The following is an 18,452-nucleotide window of genomic DNA, read 5'->3' as shown; positions in this document are numbered from 1 at the left end:
AAGATATTGCAAAATTTTGTCAAAAGGAGATTTCACAATATGCAAATTTCCGCCTCCATAAGTTAGCGGTCAATAACTTCGGGTATCGCACAAAAGGGTACCCGATTCGATTCACCACGGAGGGAAATTTTTCCCTAGACTCGTACCTGAATCACAGGACAGATATGAATTTATTTATTTATTTCAGATCAGCAGTATGTGGTCAACATTATTCCTGTGTTTCTTCCTAGTCCTGTCAACAAACGGATTTTCAAGTAAGCAATTCTTAAATCAATAGCTACTTATAATTATTTTACAGTCAAATTATTGTCCGCTTCCGTGGTGTAATGGTTAACGCGTTTAGCTATAGTGCTGGAGGTCCCAGGTTTGATTCCCAAGAGGTTCATAATAAATGTTAGTGATTTTTCAGTGTAATATTTATTTAATATGACACTGGACTGGTACCTGAAGCGGAAGGTTGATCACCTTTCCTTCGTGTATTTAACGATCAAGATAACACTGCTTCTACGCGATGCAGTACCGTATGCACCATTGGGTGCGGATAAGGGTTAGAAGAAAAATAATAAATTATTGTAGGTTGGTACCTGCTACCATTGTTTGTACATTATCTTATGTATCAATGAATATTATTTTTTCATTAATTGATTCGGGAGTCACTTTGTGGTAAAATCTATCCATTTTTAATTAATGTTTTACTAAGTAAACACCACTTTTTCTTAAAATCCAATGTGACACGTGTTTCAATGCATTCCGCATCATTTTCAAACACCATGAAAATTATGCGTAATGCATCGAAACAGTGTCACAGTAGATTTTAAGGTAAAGTGGTATTTACTAAGTAAAACATTAATTAAAAATGAATATTATTTTTCATATTTAAAATGTTGTTTATGAAAGTTTACATTTTTTTATAATTAAAACCAATAATTTCTAATCTAAATACATATGTTTCTTAAAAATTAATTCTATATGGTGTTTCGAAAGCTTTCATTAGCTAAGTAACTGTCATTTTTACAGTTCCCATAAATTGTCATGAAGTTGAGTCGACCACTGTGAGTTACTGGTAAACTACCACACCTTTTCACCAATAAATTCCTGTATTTTATTTATTGTTTCGGCATTAACTTTGTGGTAAGACATGTTACAATGATTAAAGAAATCACTTCGTTTTTTACCACTTGAGTGGTAAAAAACGAAGTGTTTTCTTTAATCATTGTAATAAATTCCTGTGTAATAATCTTTTTGTGCTACACCTTTCTGCATATTCATGATTTCAGGGTAGTATTCAATTATCAGTTGTGATTGAGTGCATTCATTTTCTATTATAAATATTTAAAATAATTTCATTTGCATTTTCAGTCTTACCTACACATTTAATTATTATGTATTATATTATTGATGTCACAATAATTTACATATTCTATCTGTTACTAGCTGTACCCACCCGACCACGTGTGCTGTGGCTCAGTATGGTTAAATGGAAAATAAAGGAAATGGATAACACACATATCTCACTCCTTTCAAGAACGTCATAAATCAAAAAACTTGATTTTTCAGGAGAACGTTTTTAAAGTTTAAAAATATAACACAATGGATTAAAAATAAAGATCAAGCCACTTATTGAACTTTTTACTGTGCAACAGATCTTTTTAGGTAAAACCTGAAGGTTTTTTCTCCATTTGAAAAATATTTACTATATTAAAAAAATTAATTAAAGAATACATTTTCTTCAAAATGCAAAAACAACATTTTCTGCCCTGTAGCGGGTAAATATTTAGTTAAAAATATGCCTCTTTTGCTGGAATATAGTACATTTTCTGGGCATTCCGAAAACATGCACAACTGAAAATTGACAATTTTTGATTTATGACGTTCTTGAAAGGAGTGAGCGACATGTTTATTTTTACAATGCTTGTGGGTATGCAATATTTTAACAGCAGTCAGGAAAACTTATCTTCTATGAGTAATGTTTAGTATGGCATTTGTTTCTGTTATGTTATTGGGTTGTGGTCCCGTGGTAATTGTCGCAGACTCATGAGTCATACTTTCTGGGTTCAAGCTCACTCTACCACAAGTTGATACCTATTTTCAATAATGAGTCGCTTAGGCTCACAGGAATAGTATGAAATTAAATTATTTTTGCAAATAATAAAAACACAAATAATTATTTTTTATGTATTTATGTTTTTTATTTTATTTATGTGGATATGTCTCTACTACATAAGATATTTTTTTCTGCAATTACAGAATATGGCAGAACCTGTAAGGATATTGGCTGCCTCAACAGCGAGGTATGCGTGCTGGTAGAGGATCCTTGTAGCTATGGAAGGACATCGGAGTGCGGGTCGTATCCCACTTGCAAAAGGAAGACGGCTGCAGATGGTGGTGGCGGTAAGAAAAGTTGCCATATAGCGTCACAACTCCTTGGTGCGAAGTAGACTCGAAATCGGCTCAATGATTTGGGGGCCACACGAGCTAAAGTACTCTCTTATGGTAGAATAACTCAAAAAGAAGTCTCTGAGGTATCTGAGGTACATGAGAGAGTACGGCTATTATCCTTGTCTCTACCCGATCAAGTTTCTCTAGGGTATGCTTGGCCATAGCAATTTAGAGACTAGAAGGAATGTGTATTTGATTATACATTTTTATCGATTGTTGCGCGGTATGATCGATAATCCTGAAATTATCTGGACCATTGGTCTGTATGTTCCTAATTCTTACTTCTAAGCTTTGCACGTTATTTCTTTAATAAAAAATAAAACAAGACAGCGTCGGCATAGACTGTTTCACATTCCTATATACAGGACCAACCTGCCGATGGTTATGCCTGTAGGAAGCGCTACCGCTATGCTGAACAATATAACTCTGGATATGGATCTGTTGCATGTGTCTGAAGGGGTATTCCAAAGCGGGATTCTTGTACATCTTTAACAAGAGTATTCTTGCTTATTTTCAATTTTGTGTTATTGTAAACGGTTCAAATTTTAGTTTGTAATGTGTATGTTAATTATTAATGAATTGAATTGAAATTGAATTGAATTGAAATTGAATTGAATTGAATTATCACACCTGTTTTCATAGATGAGATGTCTATACTTACTATGGAAATAGCATTATTTTGAACTCGGCAAAATAATACTCACAAAATGTGGACAAAACTTTTTAAAGAAATTTTCATCTACCTCAATAAAAGATGTTGGTCCATAAATATATTACTGACTGGCAGTGACTGAGTTGAGTCACTGCCAATAAATTATGCGGTCGTCTTTAACACAAAAATCACAGTTCATATGGAAATAGTATCATATAAAACTGTCTAAAAATATTATAACTACCTGATGTTTCTTACGTAATATTATTATGACTGGGAAAAATCATAACGGCTAAGATATTCATTTGAATTTACTAGTTTTTTTCTCATTATATTTTTTTAAATATTATACATTTAAAAAAATACAGTCCGCCTCCGTAGTGTAATGGTCAGCACGCTCGGCTACCGTTCTGGAGGTCCCGGGTTCGATTCCCAAGGGGGGTAAAATAAATATTAGTGATTTTTTCACTGTCATATTTTTCAATATTACCCTGGACTGGTACCTGAAGCGGAGGGCTGATCACCTTTCCTTCATGTGTAAACGATCAAGATAACACTGCGTTTATATGACGCAGTGCCCTATGCACCATTGGGGTGCGGATAAGGGTTTTATTATTATATTATTATTTAAAAAATACAGCCAGGAAATGTTTTTTTTTTGTTTTTTTGTTTGTTAACCTATCCAAATGGTGTTTTTTGCGGTTCCCTAATAAAGCTAGTGTACATCCAGTTTAACAGTAAACTTCTATTAATTAAAGTAAAAGTACTACAGAAAAATGTTTATGAATCAAAAATAAACCCTTTGACTGATAAGTTTTAATGAAGAATTTATTTGGAAAAAGGACAGGATTTTATTTCTGATAATGTAATAATGCATTATTGCGAGGCATCAAACAAAAATATTTTCAATTTTTTTTTATGGTTTATAATATTTTTATTGAATGTTTAAACTAAGAGAATGTTTAAACAAAACCCCATTTTTTGTGTCCATACGAGGTACGGGCAAAAGGTCAAATAGAACATGTCCATTTATTAAGTCAACAGTAACAAAGAGATCTTAAAAATGACCAATCAAAATATTTTATAAATAAGTATATATATGTGTGTGTGATGGTTTTGGTAATATATCTGTTAAATTTATCAATCAATTATGATGAAATGTAGCTTATTTTCAATTCGATAACTAAATAATTTAATAATTGTTTATTAAATTATATGTATTTGTGAAATAATTATACTGATTATTGCCTGTTTATATGTTTCAGAAACGCACAATGTGCCCGTCGCTAAGCCGACTACCCCGAAACCGATTGCTGATCTTAAACCTCAACCACAGCCTCCTAGATTCGATGATGATATTCCCAACTACCCTCCGCCTGCACCCCCGAGGGGCTCATCTTACGGAAACACTCACGGAGGAGGCAGTTCCTACGGAAACAACAACAACAACAATGGAGGATCAAGCAGCGGAAGCTTCCCTAACCCCTTCTCTGCCTTCGGGTTCGGCAGCAATGGCTTCGGCAGCAATACCGGCAGCAGCGGAACCAACAGTGGCAATCCATTAACATCAATCCTCACAAACTTGCTCAGCAACTTCACCAAAGGCCTACCAGCTCTGAATCCGTCCTTCATGAGACCAGGACTGATTGAGAACAACAGGAATTCAAATCCCAATCCCTACGGAAACCCTTCAAACCCTTACGGGAATCCTTCAAACCCTTATCCTAACTACCCAGCTTACCCGAGCAATGGACAACAAAACAGGGGACAATATTACCCGTCGTACAACCAACCCTCAAATGCCCAGGCAGGTCAACCGACCCAACAGAATGGGTATTTCGCCAAGAACTACGGGCAGAGCAGCGCCGGGAGGAATGTTGCTCCAACCACGAGAGGTCCACCGATGTTCGGATGGCATTTTGGGTAAATTCAACATTGTAATTTTGGTGTTGGCGGCACTTGTAATGTAGAAGCTTCACCGGATTGTTAAAATAATAACTTTAATACACCAGCTTTGGTGGTTTGGCTTTTATATTAAACAATGCATGCTGTGTACTTTTATTTTTGTATTAATTTTTATTTATATTTTTATTCATCCTGTAGTATTGTTCCTATACTTAGCCAAATTGAATTTATAGTATGTAGTATTTTACTGAAAGGTTTAATTTAAATCTTTTGTATAATTTATACCAAATATATCACTTTACCATAAATAAATGTAAAACTAAATTTAATGTTTGAAATACAAACATTGTGATTTTTCATTTTATGACATAAAAAATAACTTTGTTATAAAATCAATATAAACCTTATTACATTATAATTAAGTTATAAAAGATAAATAATGAATGTGCAATGTTATTTTTTGAAGTAATGAGTGCAAAACTATTGTCACGCTCTGCTGGGTACATTGATCTGTAAAAATAACTTTTTTTTAAAAATAACTTCTTTCGAAAGCTGATTCAGAAAATCAAAACGAAAAAAAAACGCCACCCAATGAAAAAGACAGGAGAATACATTCCATTAACCTTTTAAACGCGTTAACTTTGTTCCTAAGAGACGCCCGTGCGCGGCGGTATTTCGCCGTTTTTTAAATGATTACTTTTATCATGTATTTAGTTAAGAAACGATTTATTTTCCTAAACAAAAACGTTCAATGGGATTCATTGTGCCTTTTTGGTACTCTATAATACACGTGTGTCACATTATTCTTGAAATATATCGTAATATAAACAAATTAGATCGTAACATAAACAAATCAAAGCACGCATCGTGTGTCACTCTTACCCACTGGCGATGCGTAGCGTCGAGAGTGAGACAGATATAGGGCATGATTATGGCGCGGACTAATTACCGACCGCAAGAAAAATCAGGGATCTGTTGTTTTATTTATCCTTGTGATGTTACAAATTATTAGTCAGATATTTCAACAGATGTCATAAGGCCGAGGATTGACGTATTATTTTATCCAAAGTTCCACACCATGAAAAAATCCCTCCAAGTTGAACTGAGGTTCGAAACTTGGAGCAAAGTGAAAACACAAACGCTTATGTCAGCCGCGTATGGGGCATGTCTTGTAAAAACACAAACGGTTATGCGAGCCGCGTGGATCCGGTTAAAATTAATTTGTAAGATTTGATAAATATACCTTAATCAAGTAGATTTAAATATTTTACATATATACGCATTACAAATTTTAAAATCACAATTAATTTTTACTGCATGATTTTTTTTGCTTTTTAACTTATTTCTGTATCTTATAGATGTATCCTTTTAACAACTAATATTAATTATCTATCTTTGTTTTATTATGAAATAAATTTCTTCTTCAAATGTTTTATTTTATTTAACCCAGGATTTGGAGGTAAGTATTATTTTTGAAAGTACCATATCACAAAAAAAATTATATCACTTTGATCCGAATTTTTTTGTAAAATAAGACGAATTGATAGAAAAGACATACAAATTATAATATTCTTCAAATTGCAATTCTTCTTCGTACATACAGTGAATTATTGACCCTTTTAACATAGCCATTTCAAATATTGTAATAATGGTGACATGGATATCTTGTCCTAACCAGGGAATGGCAAAAACTGCTTATTTTCAATAGTAAGTATCCAATATGGTGGTTGGAAAATCATGTAAAAAAAATGTTTAACCTTTTTCTTTTTCTTTTCAGTGTTGCTGTTGTTCTCTTCGTAATTACGAGGTTTTATGTGAGAAATTGAAGGAAAAAGTTATATTTTTATTATATTATGGTAGTCATCTAAAATATATATTTATAATGTTTTTCATCCGTGCAACTTCATTATTCTGATAATTGATTGATTGAAAATACACCAAGGAAGTCAGGATATAACTTCGAACAGTCAAACCTGGTTATAAGACAGATCAGATGGACTAAGACATTTTGTTCTTTTTTTATATCCATGCTTTCTTTTACATAGTAGTAAAATGACGGGACTTGAATGACCAACTCTGTTTTAAAGAGGTTTCCCTTATGTCCAGGTCTCTTATAACTAGGTTCGACTGTATTTGTCTAATGTTCTCGGAATTTGATTATTCTAAATTTTAACTCAGGGTAAAATTGAGTTTGTATGTGCTTTAGTGTTCATTTACTCTGTTCCTGATATTCTTGGCAGCATGCCCAATAGATACTTGCTCACAATTTCCGACGTTCAGTTTGTATATTCCATTATATATTTCATGATCTAAACTGTCACCAATTGCTTCTCCAAAGAAACGAATTTGGGCGAAGTCAACAATAATTGTAGAATTTCTATGAACTTTATTTGAAGTGAACTTATAACAACTTGACCTTCAAAACATATATCACCTATTTAGATATTTTACTAGTTTTTTTTCATTAATTGAATTTCTCAATATAATTTCTTCTTCTCAATGAAGGTCTCCTTCACTTCAATGATTTTAGGATATGTTTCTTTGTAATACAGTCAATGACAGCTTAGTTCCAGGTTCATGATGGAATATGTATAAAATTGCCATATCTTACTCTGAGAACATTAGCCAGCATTTGCTTTGAGATTAGAAACGAAATAATGAAAAGACAACTTATACAAATGTATTATATTTATTCTTCCATTAAACTAAGCCTTAAAAATTGGCATGTGCCTTAAAAATATATCCTGCTTTGTGTGCTATTAGATGTTAAAAGCCGTCCCTTAAAAATCACTTAAGGTTCTACAAACTAAGTATGTACGTAAATATATTTAGCTTTTTATGTTTTTTTTCTGTGTATTTATTTTATAAAATAAGGTCATGTACATTTCAAAATATCTACCTCTCCTTTATATACTTTCAATAAATATACTTTTTGTTAGTAATTGTATATATTTTAAAAATATATATATATATATTATTTTCCTATTTAACCCTCTGATGAGTATAATGATGATAATCAAGCGCAATAAATCTAATACATACTGACATTACCTATTCATTGTTAAAAACTTTATAGAAACTTAAAAAATCCTAAATGGTGGCCCATTGTAAAAGGTTTATAAAGTCAATTTAAACCACCAATTTGCAGACTCATCACCTGCCTATAACCAAATAATAAAATTAAAAACAAATTTCAAACATATATACATATATTTCACAAATTACTTTGGTATATTTCACAGATATTTACGCTGAAGTGGTGGACGTCTACTCAATACTCAATTCCATATTTATAAATAACATTGCTTAGACTTTAATTTAATACTGTAGGAATAACCAATAAATAAGCAACATCAAAAAAATGTGTCTAATAGATACTTTGTTCCTATCGGAGGATTAAACTGAAGATAACACCAAATAAATATTCCTCCTAAATTAAAAATGTTTTTTAAAAGGTTTCTTTTTTTAATATTATTTTTTACTACTTTGTATTGAATGTTATTTTTAAATTTTCATAATAATGGTTATATGGCAAAAATGCAGATCTACCCATAATAAAATAGTGAGTTGAAATCTAATATTTCTGAGACGAAAGAAGCCATCAAGCAAAGAGAAGATTCTCATATTGAACCAGCATCGTAGGTTCTGGGCAAATCATTTACACTAAGTAATCTAACCTTCAGAAAAAAATACAGTTATTCAAATACTGTTTAAAGCTTTCTTTTTAGCAAGGATTAAATGACACATTATGTAGAACCATAACTATGCAATCATTGAGTTCTGACAAAAGAAAGAAGAATACCTTATAATAATACAATTTGAAATATTCATACAAGCGCAAATAGTCTTTTTACGTATCTTACCCATCTAGCATCACCGGACAAAAGGAGGTATAAATGTTTGATTAATTTATTAATTGAAAAATATATTCATTGTGTCCCATATTAAAGTAGGAATATGAAGAAAGTTCTTTTTTGAATTAATAAATTCCTTTTGTTAATCTCAAATTATCATGTTTTTACTCTCTCCTACACAGAGTCCAGATAAAACGGACAAAACGCATAAACATTCCGCTTTGACAAACTTATCTTGAGAATACCTTATAAAGGGTTTAGCATTTTTTATAAAAAAGAAACTTATTTTAACAATGTAAAAGTTTACAAAAATTACACTACGTTATTTTATTTTCAACATGAAATATTCTACAGATAAGTTTGTCAAATAATTTATGGGGTGTTCAACTGTATTGAAGTATTGTTTCCATCAGTATACATATCGCTCACTCCTTTCAAGAACGTCATAAATCAAAAATCGTCAATTTTCAGTTGTGCATGTTTTCGGAATGCCCAGAAAATGTACTATATCCCAGCAAAAGAGGCATATTTTAAACTTAATATTTACCCGCTACAGGGAAGAAAGTGTTGTGTTTGCATTTTGAAGAAAGGGTTTTGTTTAATTATTTAATAAATATACTAAATATTCTTCAAATGGAGAAAAAAACTTCAGGTTTTACCTAAAAAGATCTGTTGCACAGTAAAAAGTTCAATAACTGGCTTGATATTTATTTTTAATACATTGTATAATATTTTTAAACATTCAAAACGTTCTCCTGAAAATCAAGTATTTTGATTTATGACGTTCTTGAAAGGAGTGAGCGATATGTAGTAAGAAATATATCACCATTATTATCAAGTAGTTTTAGATTTTGACCACAGATGTCAATAGTATCAGACCTCTTTGACAATTTTTAATGTCAATTATGTCTGACTTTGCTATTCTATGATAAGAAGTTTATAAACAGTAATAGGTTCTGTAAATTGTTTATATTTCAAGTGACCTTACAGAGAAAAATATATACAGGTATAAATATAACACATTTTAAATGGGGATACTTTTTTGATGAAGAAGTGCTGTAACTAATGGTTATTGATAAACATTATTCACCTTTTTTTGTTACCATCTTTGTTACTTGAAATTTAAATCTTTAGCTCTCTATGAGTCTTGAATTATCCTTAATAGATATTTATATATGAATTTCTTACTTAGGTACATAAAATAAAAGTGTTTTTATTGATTATTGTTGTTTTATTACTTTTTACCAGACATATTTTTAACCTATCACTTTTATTTGAGCTCTAGTTTTTCAAATACTGTTTTGCTAAAAGTAATCTGTGGGGCGATTTTATTATAGAGTAGCAAAATGCACTTACTATGGTAAAACATATAGTAGTTTTTTTTTATTTAAGTATTATTCATAATACATTTTTATTTAAATCTGCTGTTTTGAGAAAATGTTGACGTTGAAGGGATTTACTAAAGGTAACACTCAATGAATAACATGCCATCAAAATTTCTTTTTCTATTTTTTATTATTTGCTTTGTTTCTTTTCATAAACCATAATACCCCAAAGCCAACAAGATAATAGGCAAACAGAAGTAATATTGGACTATAGTTCAAAGCTGCAAAAAAATTCACTGTTTTGTAGGAATCCAATATCATGAAACCAATCATTCCGTTAGAGAAGAAATATGTTCTCGTGAGCCATAAGAATACTTTGTACCAAGAAGAATACTGAAAATTAAAAAAAAAATAAGTTAAAAATTTCTAAGTGCTGATAATTTTATTAAATATTTCTGAATGTTTTTTTTTTACCTGATGCGGAATAAACTTTTGTAGTCTTAAATAATATTTTTCGGCCATCATTAAATAAATGTTGAAAATGACACTCATTAATAAAGCTGGACATATCCCGTGCCATAATGCACTCACCAGAAAAGTTATAAGAACTCTAGAAAAAATGTGATAACGAATCACCTTTATAAAAAAAGTAAATTGCATTTTTAATAAAGTAACTAATATAATTTACAAGGGTTTTATAGTAATACCTGGTTCCTTGACTGAATCTTTCTTTAGAGATATTTTTGTAAATATAAACACCTAACCAGTACTGATTAGCTTTGTTCCAATATCTCATGGATGACAACACAGAAGGTTGTGTCTCAAATTCAAATATATCAATGATATTTATGGTTTTGTAGTCATAGTCCATTTTTTTGGCTTCATTGTAAGTTCTGCAACATGTGTATCATTTCAAAAATCATGTTTTATACACAAAGGAATATATAAATATTTAATAAAATAATTTTTAAACTAAAGAAACAATTACTTATGTACCCAATTTATTTGACAAAAAAATAATAAAAAGTTATTTGTCTTAGTTGTTACCTTCTAAATTGTTAAATTAAAATTTACTTCTTACATATTTCTCATATTCTTGTCCTTCACTGTTGGGCCGTATGATGTAGTGCTTTTATATTGAATCGGATATGCTCCGAGTCCCGCTGTAACTCCAAAAGCAGCTACCATACTAAATCCACCATACATAAACAGCCGGAACCTGGTCCATTGAATGATTCCATACAAATTCTTGTATAATATATTCCGATCTGCGAATTCATCCGTGAAACAGTACTAAAACCATTGTAATCAAGAACTTTTTGAGTATATTTATAACAAACATATATTATTTTGTGATGCTGAAAGCATTGAGTAATTATATTGTTGTGTCGACAGTTGATACAAAATCAATTACATAAAAAAAATTACAGTTGGAGATCATGATAACCTAAGAAATAGAGATATTTGGGAGCGTTCTGTTGAATTTGTTATTCAAAGTTTCCACTGCATCACTTTTTTTGGTATCAGAATTGATTTAAGTTTTTGTGACAATTGGTACAATTGGTACTCAGTATCCAATTCGAAACCAGCCCCCTCCTTTCATCCTATGAGTATATAAGTTGATTCATTAATATGTTTAATTCTAGTGCATGTTTTAACCTCGGCTCGCATGTCTGTGCTGAAACCTATAGGCCACGTTGGTCTTCGGGTTAACCAAAAATCGCATGTGTTAGACATTTTGTGTAGTTTTGAGTGTGTGTAAATGGTGCTATGGTGATGAAAGGTAGTGTCGTATGCATGCTGTGGTAGTGAGTGTTCTGACAAAGAGACGGGTATGTCTCGAAACCAGTAGACATAAAAATCTCGGTGAGTGGTTATATACTAATATTATTAACATTTTTGTAAAAAAATTAGTAAAAATTACTAACCACAAAGTAAATGCTTTAAATATGAATAATATTGAGAATATAATTGGTACTCTTATTGCATTTAGTAAATAAAAAATGGAAATTATATATAGGATTAAACTGAATTTTGATGGAGCAAAAACAATCAATTATTTGACATCATTTCATCACTACTGCAAAACTTACACTCTTTATTGGTCTGTGTATAAACTCTTACCGCAGAGTTTGATATTCGCATGTTGCCATGCACTTTTTTTGCAAATATGCTTCTTCCATTCTGACACATTCAAGTTTGTACAAACTTCCCCAAAAATATTATTTTGCTAATATGAATACATAATATGATATAATCTTACCTCCAGTGGCCAAATGTCATTCATGATTAAAAAACTAATGAAATAACATGGAACTGAGATAAATGCATATTTGTAAGTGATTTTGGCTCTCTTTACTGCTCTTGAAAATGGCAAATTGATGAAATCACTGTATACCTGATACCTCACGTATGGACCTTAAAAGAAATATTGATTTATTTAATACATAATTACATTCATAATGTGTAGTATCTAATATACCAAGTGTATGAGTAAAAGTAATCATAACCTTTCAATTAAATTATAGGCAACCTTGAGTTTTTAACAGTAACCGAAGATAATTGGTAACTGACCGAATATCGACCATTGTTGATCGATTATTAGATTATGCTATGAAAACAGTAAAGGTTCATTAATTTTTATTTCGCTACAATTCAAAAAATATTTTGATAAACAAAAAAGAGCAGAAAGAAATTATTCCGTAATTTTTTTACATTTCTTTTTCTTACTCTCCTAACCCTCACCCGCATGCATAGGGTACTGCTTCATATTGATGCAAAGTTAAGTTGATTGTTAACCTAACCTAACCTAACTACTGCTTCAATTGATGCAAAGTTTAGTTGATTGTTAAATATATTAAGGCAAGGAGATCAGTCTAATGCTTCGATTACCAGTCTGGACTAATATGAAACAAATATTAGAATGACAACACTCATATTTATTGTAATCCCAACGGGAATACACCTGGGGCCTCTGGCATGGTAGCTAAATGCAGGAACCACTACACTATGGAGGCGGCTTTTCGATTTCAGCCACTGCTTTTGTTTATAATTAACATTATTATATTAACAAAATATTGTTTACAAATAAAAATTTCTTTTTTACATGTAAAATGAGTGTTTTTTTTCTCTCTACAATTTTAAATTTTTAAGCTTTTACTGTAAATGTATGACTGCTTTATTTGAATAATCACTCGGTTACTGACATATTTTGAATGCTAAAGGAACTACTAGAGGGATGTTACATACTAAAAACATATTAAAAATGTTAAATAATCACTACATTTTTTTAAAAATTAACTAGTCCTATATTGTGTTTGACTCATTTAGTTGTTTCATCTTTACTTTTATAGTTATTTTAAATAGAGATTAAAATTCATTAATTTACTTTCTATTTACCTGTAAGAACTGCACTGTATGAGAAGTTATAGTGAAATATGTCCCAATATCCTAATTTCAACAAGTCATCTTCATTGCCTAAATCTTCCACTTGTCCATCATCAGATACGCTCTTCTTATAACTTGAATTGATTTCAAAGCTAATTCCCACCAATATCATTGTTTGCAACAACTGGACCGAGTTTACAACGTATGGTATAACAATTCCCGCGGAATGGTAATACAGTCGGTAACATGTCAAAAAACCAAACGACGCGACAAATGCAACTTTATGACAGTGTCTAAAATAAAAGATAAAAAACTTATAAACTGTTAAAATGCTTAAAATTTTAAATATTGCAAAAATATTCAATTATTTCTTATTATATACTCAGAAAATCCATTGAAATGTTAACCATTTTTCTTTTATTTTTCTTAATCTTATTATAACCCTCACCCGCACCCAATGGTGCATAGAATACCGCATCGTATGACACAGTGTTATCTTGATCATTACTTACATAAAAACAAAGTGATCACTCCTGAGCTTCAGGTACGAGTCCAGGGTAATATTTAATAAATAATTATTAATTCTTATTTTGACTTATGGGAATCAAACCTGGGGCCTGGATTAACAACAAACCATTCATGGTCATCCCCATGAAGAAGATGAATGCAAATTGGGATCCGGTTAAATCAATTTATATGAATGAATCATCAAGATCAAGTTATTCACTAACAAAACTTATTTTCAATGGATATGATGAGTTGTTGGGTAATATATCCAAAATAAAACAAGGTTTTCGTTGGATTTTGTTGGGTAATATATCCAAAATAAAACAAGATTTTCGTTGGATTGAATTCTACATTTATTTATGTATATCTTAATACGTAACGGGTTTCGTCTTCTAGGACATTATCAAACACTGCATTGATAATGTCCTAAGAAGACGAAACGCTTCACGTATTAAGATATACATAAATAAATTTAGAATTCAATCCAACAAAAACCTTGTTTTATTTTGGATATATTACCCAACAATTCAATATGGAATTCTACCAACTGTCTGCAGTTACAATAAATAGGATATGATGAGTTTTAATAGTAATTTGTATGTAAATACACTATATTATTTTTACTTACTTTGGTCCGGAGAGTCGAATCAACAGAATGAACAGCATTTGTGATATTATTAAACACATTGCTCGAGTTTGTGTGAAAAAACAGATCATTAGTAATCCGAAGATGGAGCAACTCCACTTCCTGATGGAGGGTCGGGCTATGTGCCTCAGAAGAAAACCAAATCTAGCTGTCATTAGCACGCTCACCAAAAAGGTTACATGTTGTGAGGAAGCATGACTGTTGGGTATGTCTTCCATTATCTCTATTTCGCTACACACCAATATGAGCACAATTCACTTCTAGTTTTATAGCTGTATTGTGTCTGTAAAGTAAGATTAAAAACCCTTTTATTATACTTAATAGAAAATAGAAAATCAGTATTTTTATAACACAAATTCATAATATAAGTTTATCTTTAATGTTTTTCGCAGACGCTTTGTGACACATTTTAAAAATTGTTAAAAATAAAACAAGAACATTGTTTTTCACCACTATTATATTGGTACTTTTCTCCAACCGGTTTCGACTAGAACCTTGTCATCATTGGGGTTAAACATGTACATGTACATGTTTAACCCTGATAATGACAAGGTTCTTGTCAAAACCAGTTGGAGAAAGTATCAATAATTAATCAAATAACCATATCCGCTCCCTAGGTGGAGCATATGGAGTCCACAAACTGTCTCCAGGCTTTTCTGTCGGCTGCCAGCTCCCTTGCATCCTCCCAAGTCAGATCCGCGTCCCGAAGTTCTGACGAGAACTGCCGACGAATTGTCAGCAGTGGTCGTCCTGGGCGGCGCGAACCTGATGCCTTGTAAAAGAGGCAAGCTTGATTAAGGCTCTCAGGAGGCATGCGGAGTACATGGCCAAGCCAACTGAATCGCCTTTTCTTGACGACAGTTGTGACCAAGATTTGCTGCGTCCTACCCCTCTTCATTCCTCACAAAGTCAAACCACCGCACGCCTAAGATTCTCCGCAAACACCTTTTCTCAAAGCTTAGTACACGGCTGCTCTGGGCCCTTGTAAGGTGCCATGTTTCACAGCCGTATAAGAGAACAGGAGCAATGCAGGCATTGTATAGGCGGCATTTGGTTTTCACCGAGTATAAATCCGAAAAGTAATATAAGTATCAATAAAGTTAAAAAAATTGTTAAAAACAAATTTCAAGTTTTATTTTATAAAGTTTACATAATATAAGTAGCTGGCTGTTATATTTATAAGTATTCTTTGTATGTACATATTATTTCTTTTCTCCTGACCGTTATCTGCACAGAATGGAGCACAGGGCACTGCATCTCATCGATGCAGTGTTATCTAGATTGTTAATTACGTGAAGGCAAGGTGATCCAATTTGCGCTTCAGGTACCAGTCCAGGGTAATATTAAATAAATTTTATGTGAAAAATCACTCGTAATTATTCTGACCACGTTGAAAATCGAGCCGAGTCTTGCAGTACGGTAGCCAAACGCACTGACCACGACACTATGGAACCGGCAACTTTATACATATAAGCAATGTCTAGCTTATACAAGCTGGTACGAGTACAGGTGTGCAACCCCAAATGCCCTAGCCATTGCGGCTATTCTCATTTTTCTCTCCTACAGTATCTTTTATGTCCCCTCTATTTTTTTCTTATAATGACATATAATATAGGAACATGTCTTCAGAATATAAATGGAATAGTAGGTGGAAACATAAGAATGTATGTATATGTAACGGCTAAGGTACTCTGGGTTGCATACTGGCTCTTGTACTTATACACTTCTAATAGAGACGTGGCTAATGGGTAACTGATAATTATTCGGCTACCCGATCAGAATCTCATTACTTTCTCCTGGTACATATTTCTTTTATGTTTATATTTTTGGTGTCAAATTGTTAAATATCAGTCATATAGGAGAAAGCGACCAAGTGCATTTTATACAAAAACGTGATCATTGACTACCTTACTAGCTTAAGCAGCCCTGCCCTAAAAAAATCCCAAAGGATTTTAAACATGGAAGTATAATGTATTGACTTGTTAAAAATGACTAACTGCATTGATGTTTATTTTCTTGCCAAGCAAAAATGATTTAAATGACCCTCCTGAACATTTTACGTTTTGTTAGTTGGTCACTTTCTCCTGTACGACTACCATATGTGTATCAGGAACTAGAAATACCTGATAACTTATTTATGTGATTAACAATTAAAACCGAATTAAGTGAAGACTTATTTAAAGAACTCTTTTATAAATAAAATATTTTATTTTATTTCATAATTAAAACTCCCACGTCTAACTCCTAATGTGTACAAGACAAGTCTATTGAGGTCAAATGTTTTTTACAAAGTACATAATAATACAAAAATATTCTTTACCTTGTAAGAAGACGTACAATCCTTATAGAGGTACTCCCTTTGCGACTTACACTAGGGTTTGCAAGAAGATACTATGAATTATTATAAAGTTTACAAAAATGGATGATTATAAAAGTAAAATCACTTAACTCTTAACAAGTATGACAACGACACACATTACACTCAGTGTTAAGTCCAAGTGTGAATTAAAATTAACTGCAAATGATATTATGAACCCATTTTTTCCTTGACCGGTGTAAAATAACATTATTTTTAATTTAGCCTCAACAGAAAGTATTAAAAAAAACTGTCTCTAGGCAAGACATGGCAGTTATGATGTTGGTTTTTTTTTAATCCAGCCATATATTTAATAGTTATTTAATAGAACCTAAATCAAATAAAGCAATCATTCAAATATTGAGGGTTACGCCCTATATCTGAACCCGTTTGATATTATGTACCTATATAAATTTACTTATAATATGCATATTTTTTGATATTGTGAACTGTCCCTGACATTATTTGATAGAGTTTTTTAATCTATTTTTTATTTAATTTAAAAAAAATCTATTATGACGTGTTTCGATGCATTCTGCATCATTATGTGTAATCATGGGTGTCGGGTTGTGGTCCCGTGGTTAGTGTAGTGGACTCCTTGAGTCAGTTTCTGGATTCGACCCACTCTACCACAGTTTGATAGCTATTTCTAATAATGAGCCACTTAGTCTCACAGAAATATGTAGTATGAAATTGAAGTATATTTGAAAATAATAAAAACATATAAGTATACTACAATATATTTCTGTTTTTAAACTTTTTTTAAAATATATCAAACACTGTTTGTAAACCGTAATATAAATTTTAGAGTTATGCCTTCATCATTTAACGTCCCGCGTTCACTTAATATACGTGTGCACATATCGCACACTCCTTTCAAGAACGTCATAAATCAAAAAACTTGATTTTTTAGAACATTTTTAAAGTTTAAAAAAATTAAATACAATATATTAAAAATAAATATCAAGCCACTTATTGAACTTTTTACCGTGCAACAGATCTTTTTAGGTAAAACCTGAAGGTTTTTTCTCCATTTAAAGAATATTTAGTATATTTAAAAAAATAATTAAACAATACCTTTTCTTCAAAATGCAAAAACAACACTTTCTGCCCTGTAGCGCGTAAATATAAAGTTAAAAATATGCCTCTTTTGCTGGGATATAGTACATTTTCTGGGCATTTCGAAAGCATGCACAACTGAAAATTGACAAATTTTGATTTATGACGTTCTTGAAAGGAGTGAGCGATATGTGGTGTTAATAATGCTGAATGCATCGAAACACATGTCACAACAGATTTAAGAAGTAGTGATATTTACCACTATCAAGTAAAATTTTATAATATTAAAACTAACGGAAAAAGTACTGCTGAATCAATCAAT

At 31.6% G+C, this 18,452-nt stretch overlaps 2 protein-coding genes across 2 annotated transcripts in view; one reads left to right on the top strand and one right to left on the bottom strand.

The window, feature by feature from the left end:
- Nucleotides 1-10,066, top strand: part of LOC148312378 (uncharacterized) — a 26,801-nt gene extending 16,735 nt beyond the window's left edge. Inside the window, exons 2-5 of the mRNA XM_088277370.1 lie at nt 188-254; nt 2,248-2,391; nt 4,357-5,014; nt 6,774-10,066. Of these exons, the coding sequence (XP_088133496.1) occupies nt 197-254; nt 2,248-2,391; nt 4,357-5,014; nt 6,774-6,822 (909 nt within the window). The 5' untranslated portion in view covers nt 188-196 and the 3' untranslated portion in view covers nt 6,823-10,066. The remainder of the gene's footprint in view (nt 1-187; nt 255-2,247; nt 2,392-4,356; nt 5,015-6,773) is intronic.
- Nucleotides 6,773-18,452, bottom strand: LOC148312377 (membrane-bound acylglycerophosphatidylinositol O-acyltransferase frj-like). The gene is made up of 8 exons (XM_088277369.1): nt 17,036-18,452; nt 14,698-14,998; nt 13,575-13,855; nt 12,439-12,593; nt 11,257-11,468; nt 10,883-11,068; nt 10,650-10,785; nt 6,773-10,568 (listed from the first exon to the last, which is right to left on the bottom strand). The coding sequence occupies exons 2-8, from the start codon at nt 14,931-14,933 to the stop codon at nt 10,356-10,358; spliced, it is 1,419 nt and encodes a 472-aa protein (XP_088133495.1). The 5' UTR covers nt 14,934-14,998; nt 17,036-18,452; the 3' UTR covers nt 6,773-10,355.

The sequence above is a fragment of the Brachycentrus maculatus genome, unplaced genomic scaffold, assembly GCF_059751285.1.
Source record: "Brachycentrus maculatus isolate JH-2025_06_01 unplaced genomic scaffold, ASM5975128v1 h1tg000042l, whole genome shotgun sequence".
NCBI lineage: Eukaryota > Metazoa > Arthropoda > Insecta > Trichoptera > Brachycentridae > Brachycentrus > Brachycentrus maculatus.
The sequence above is the reverse complement of the archived record's forward strand: the minus strand, read 5'-3'. Positions and strand labels throughout refer to the sequence as shown.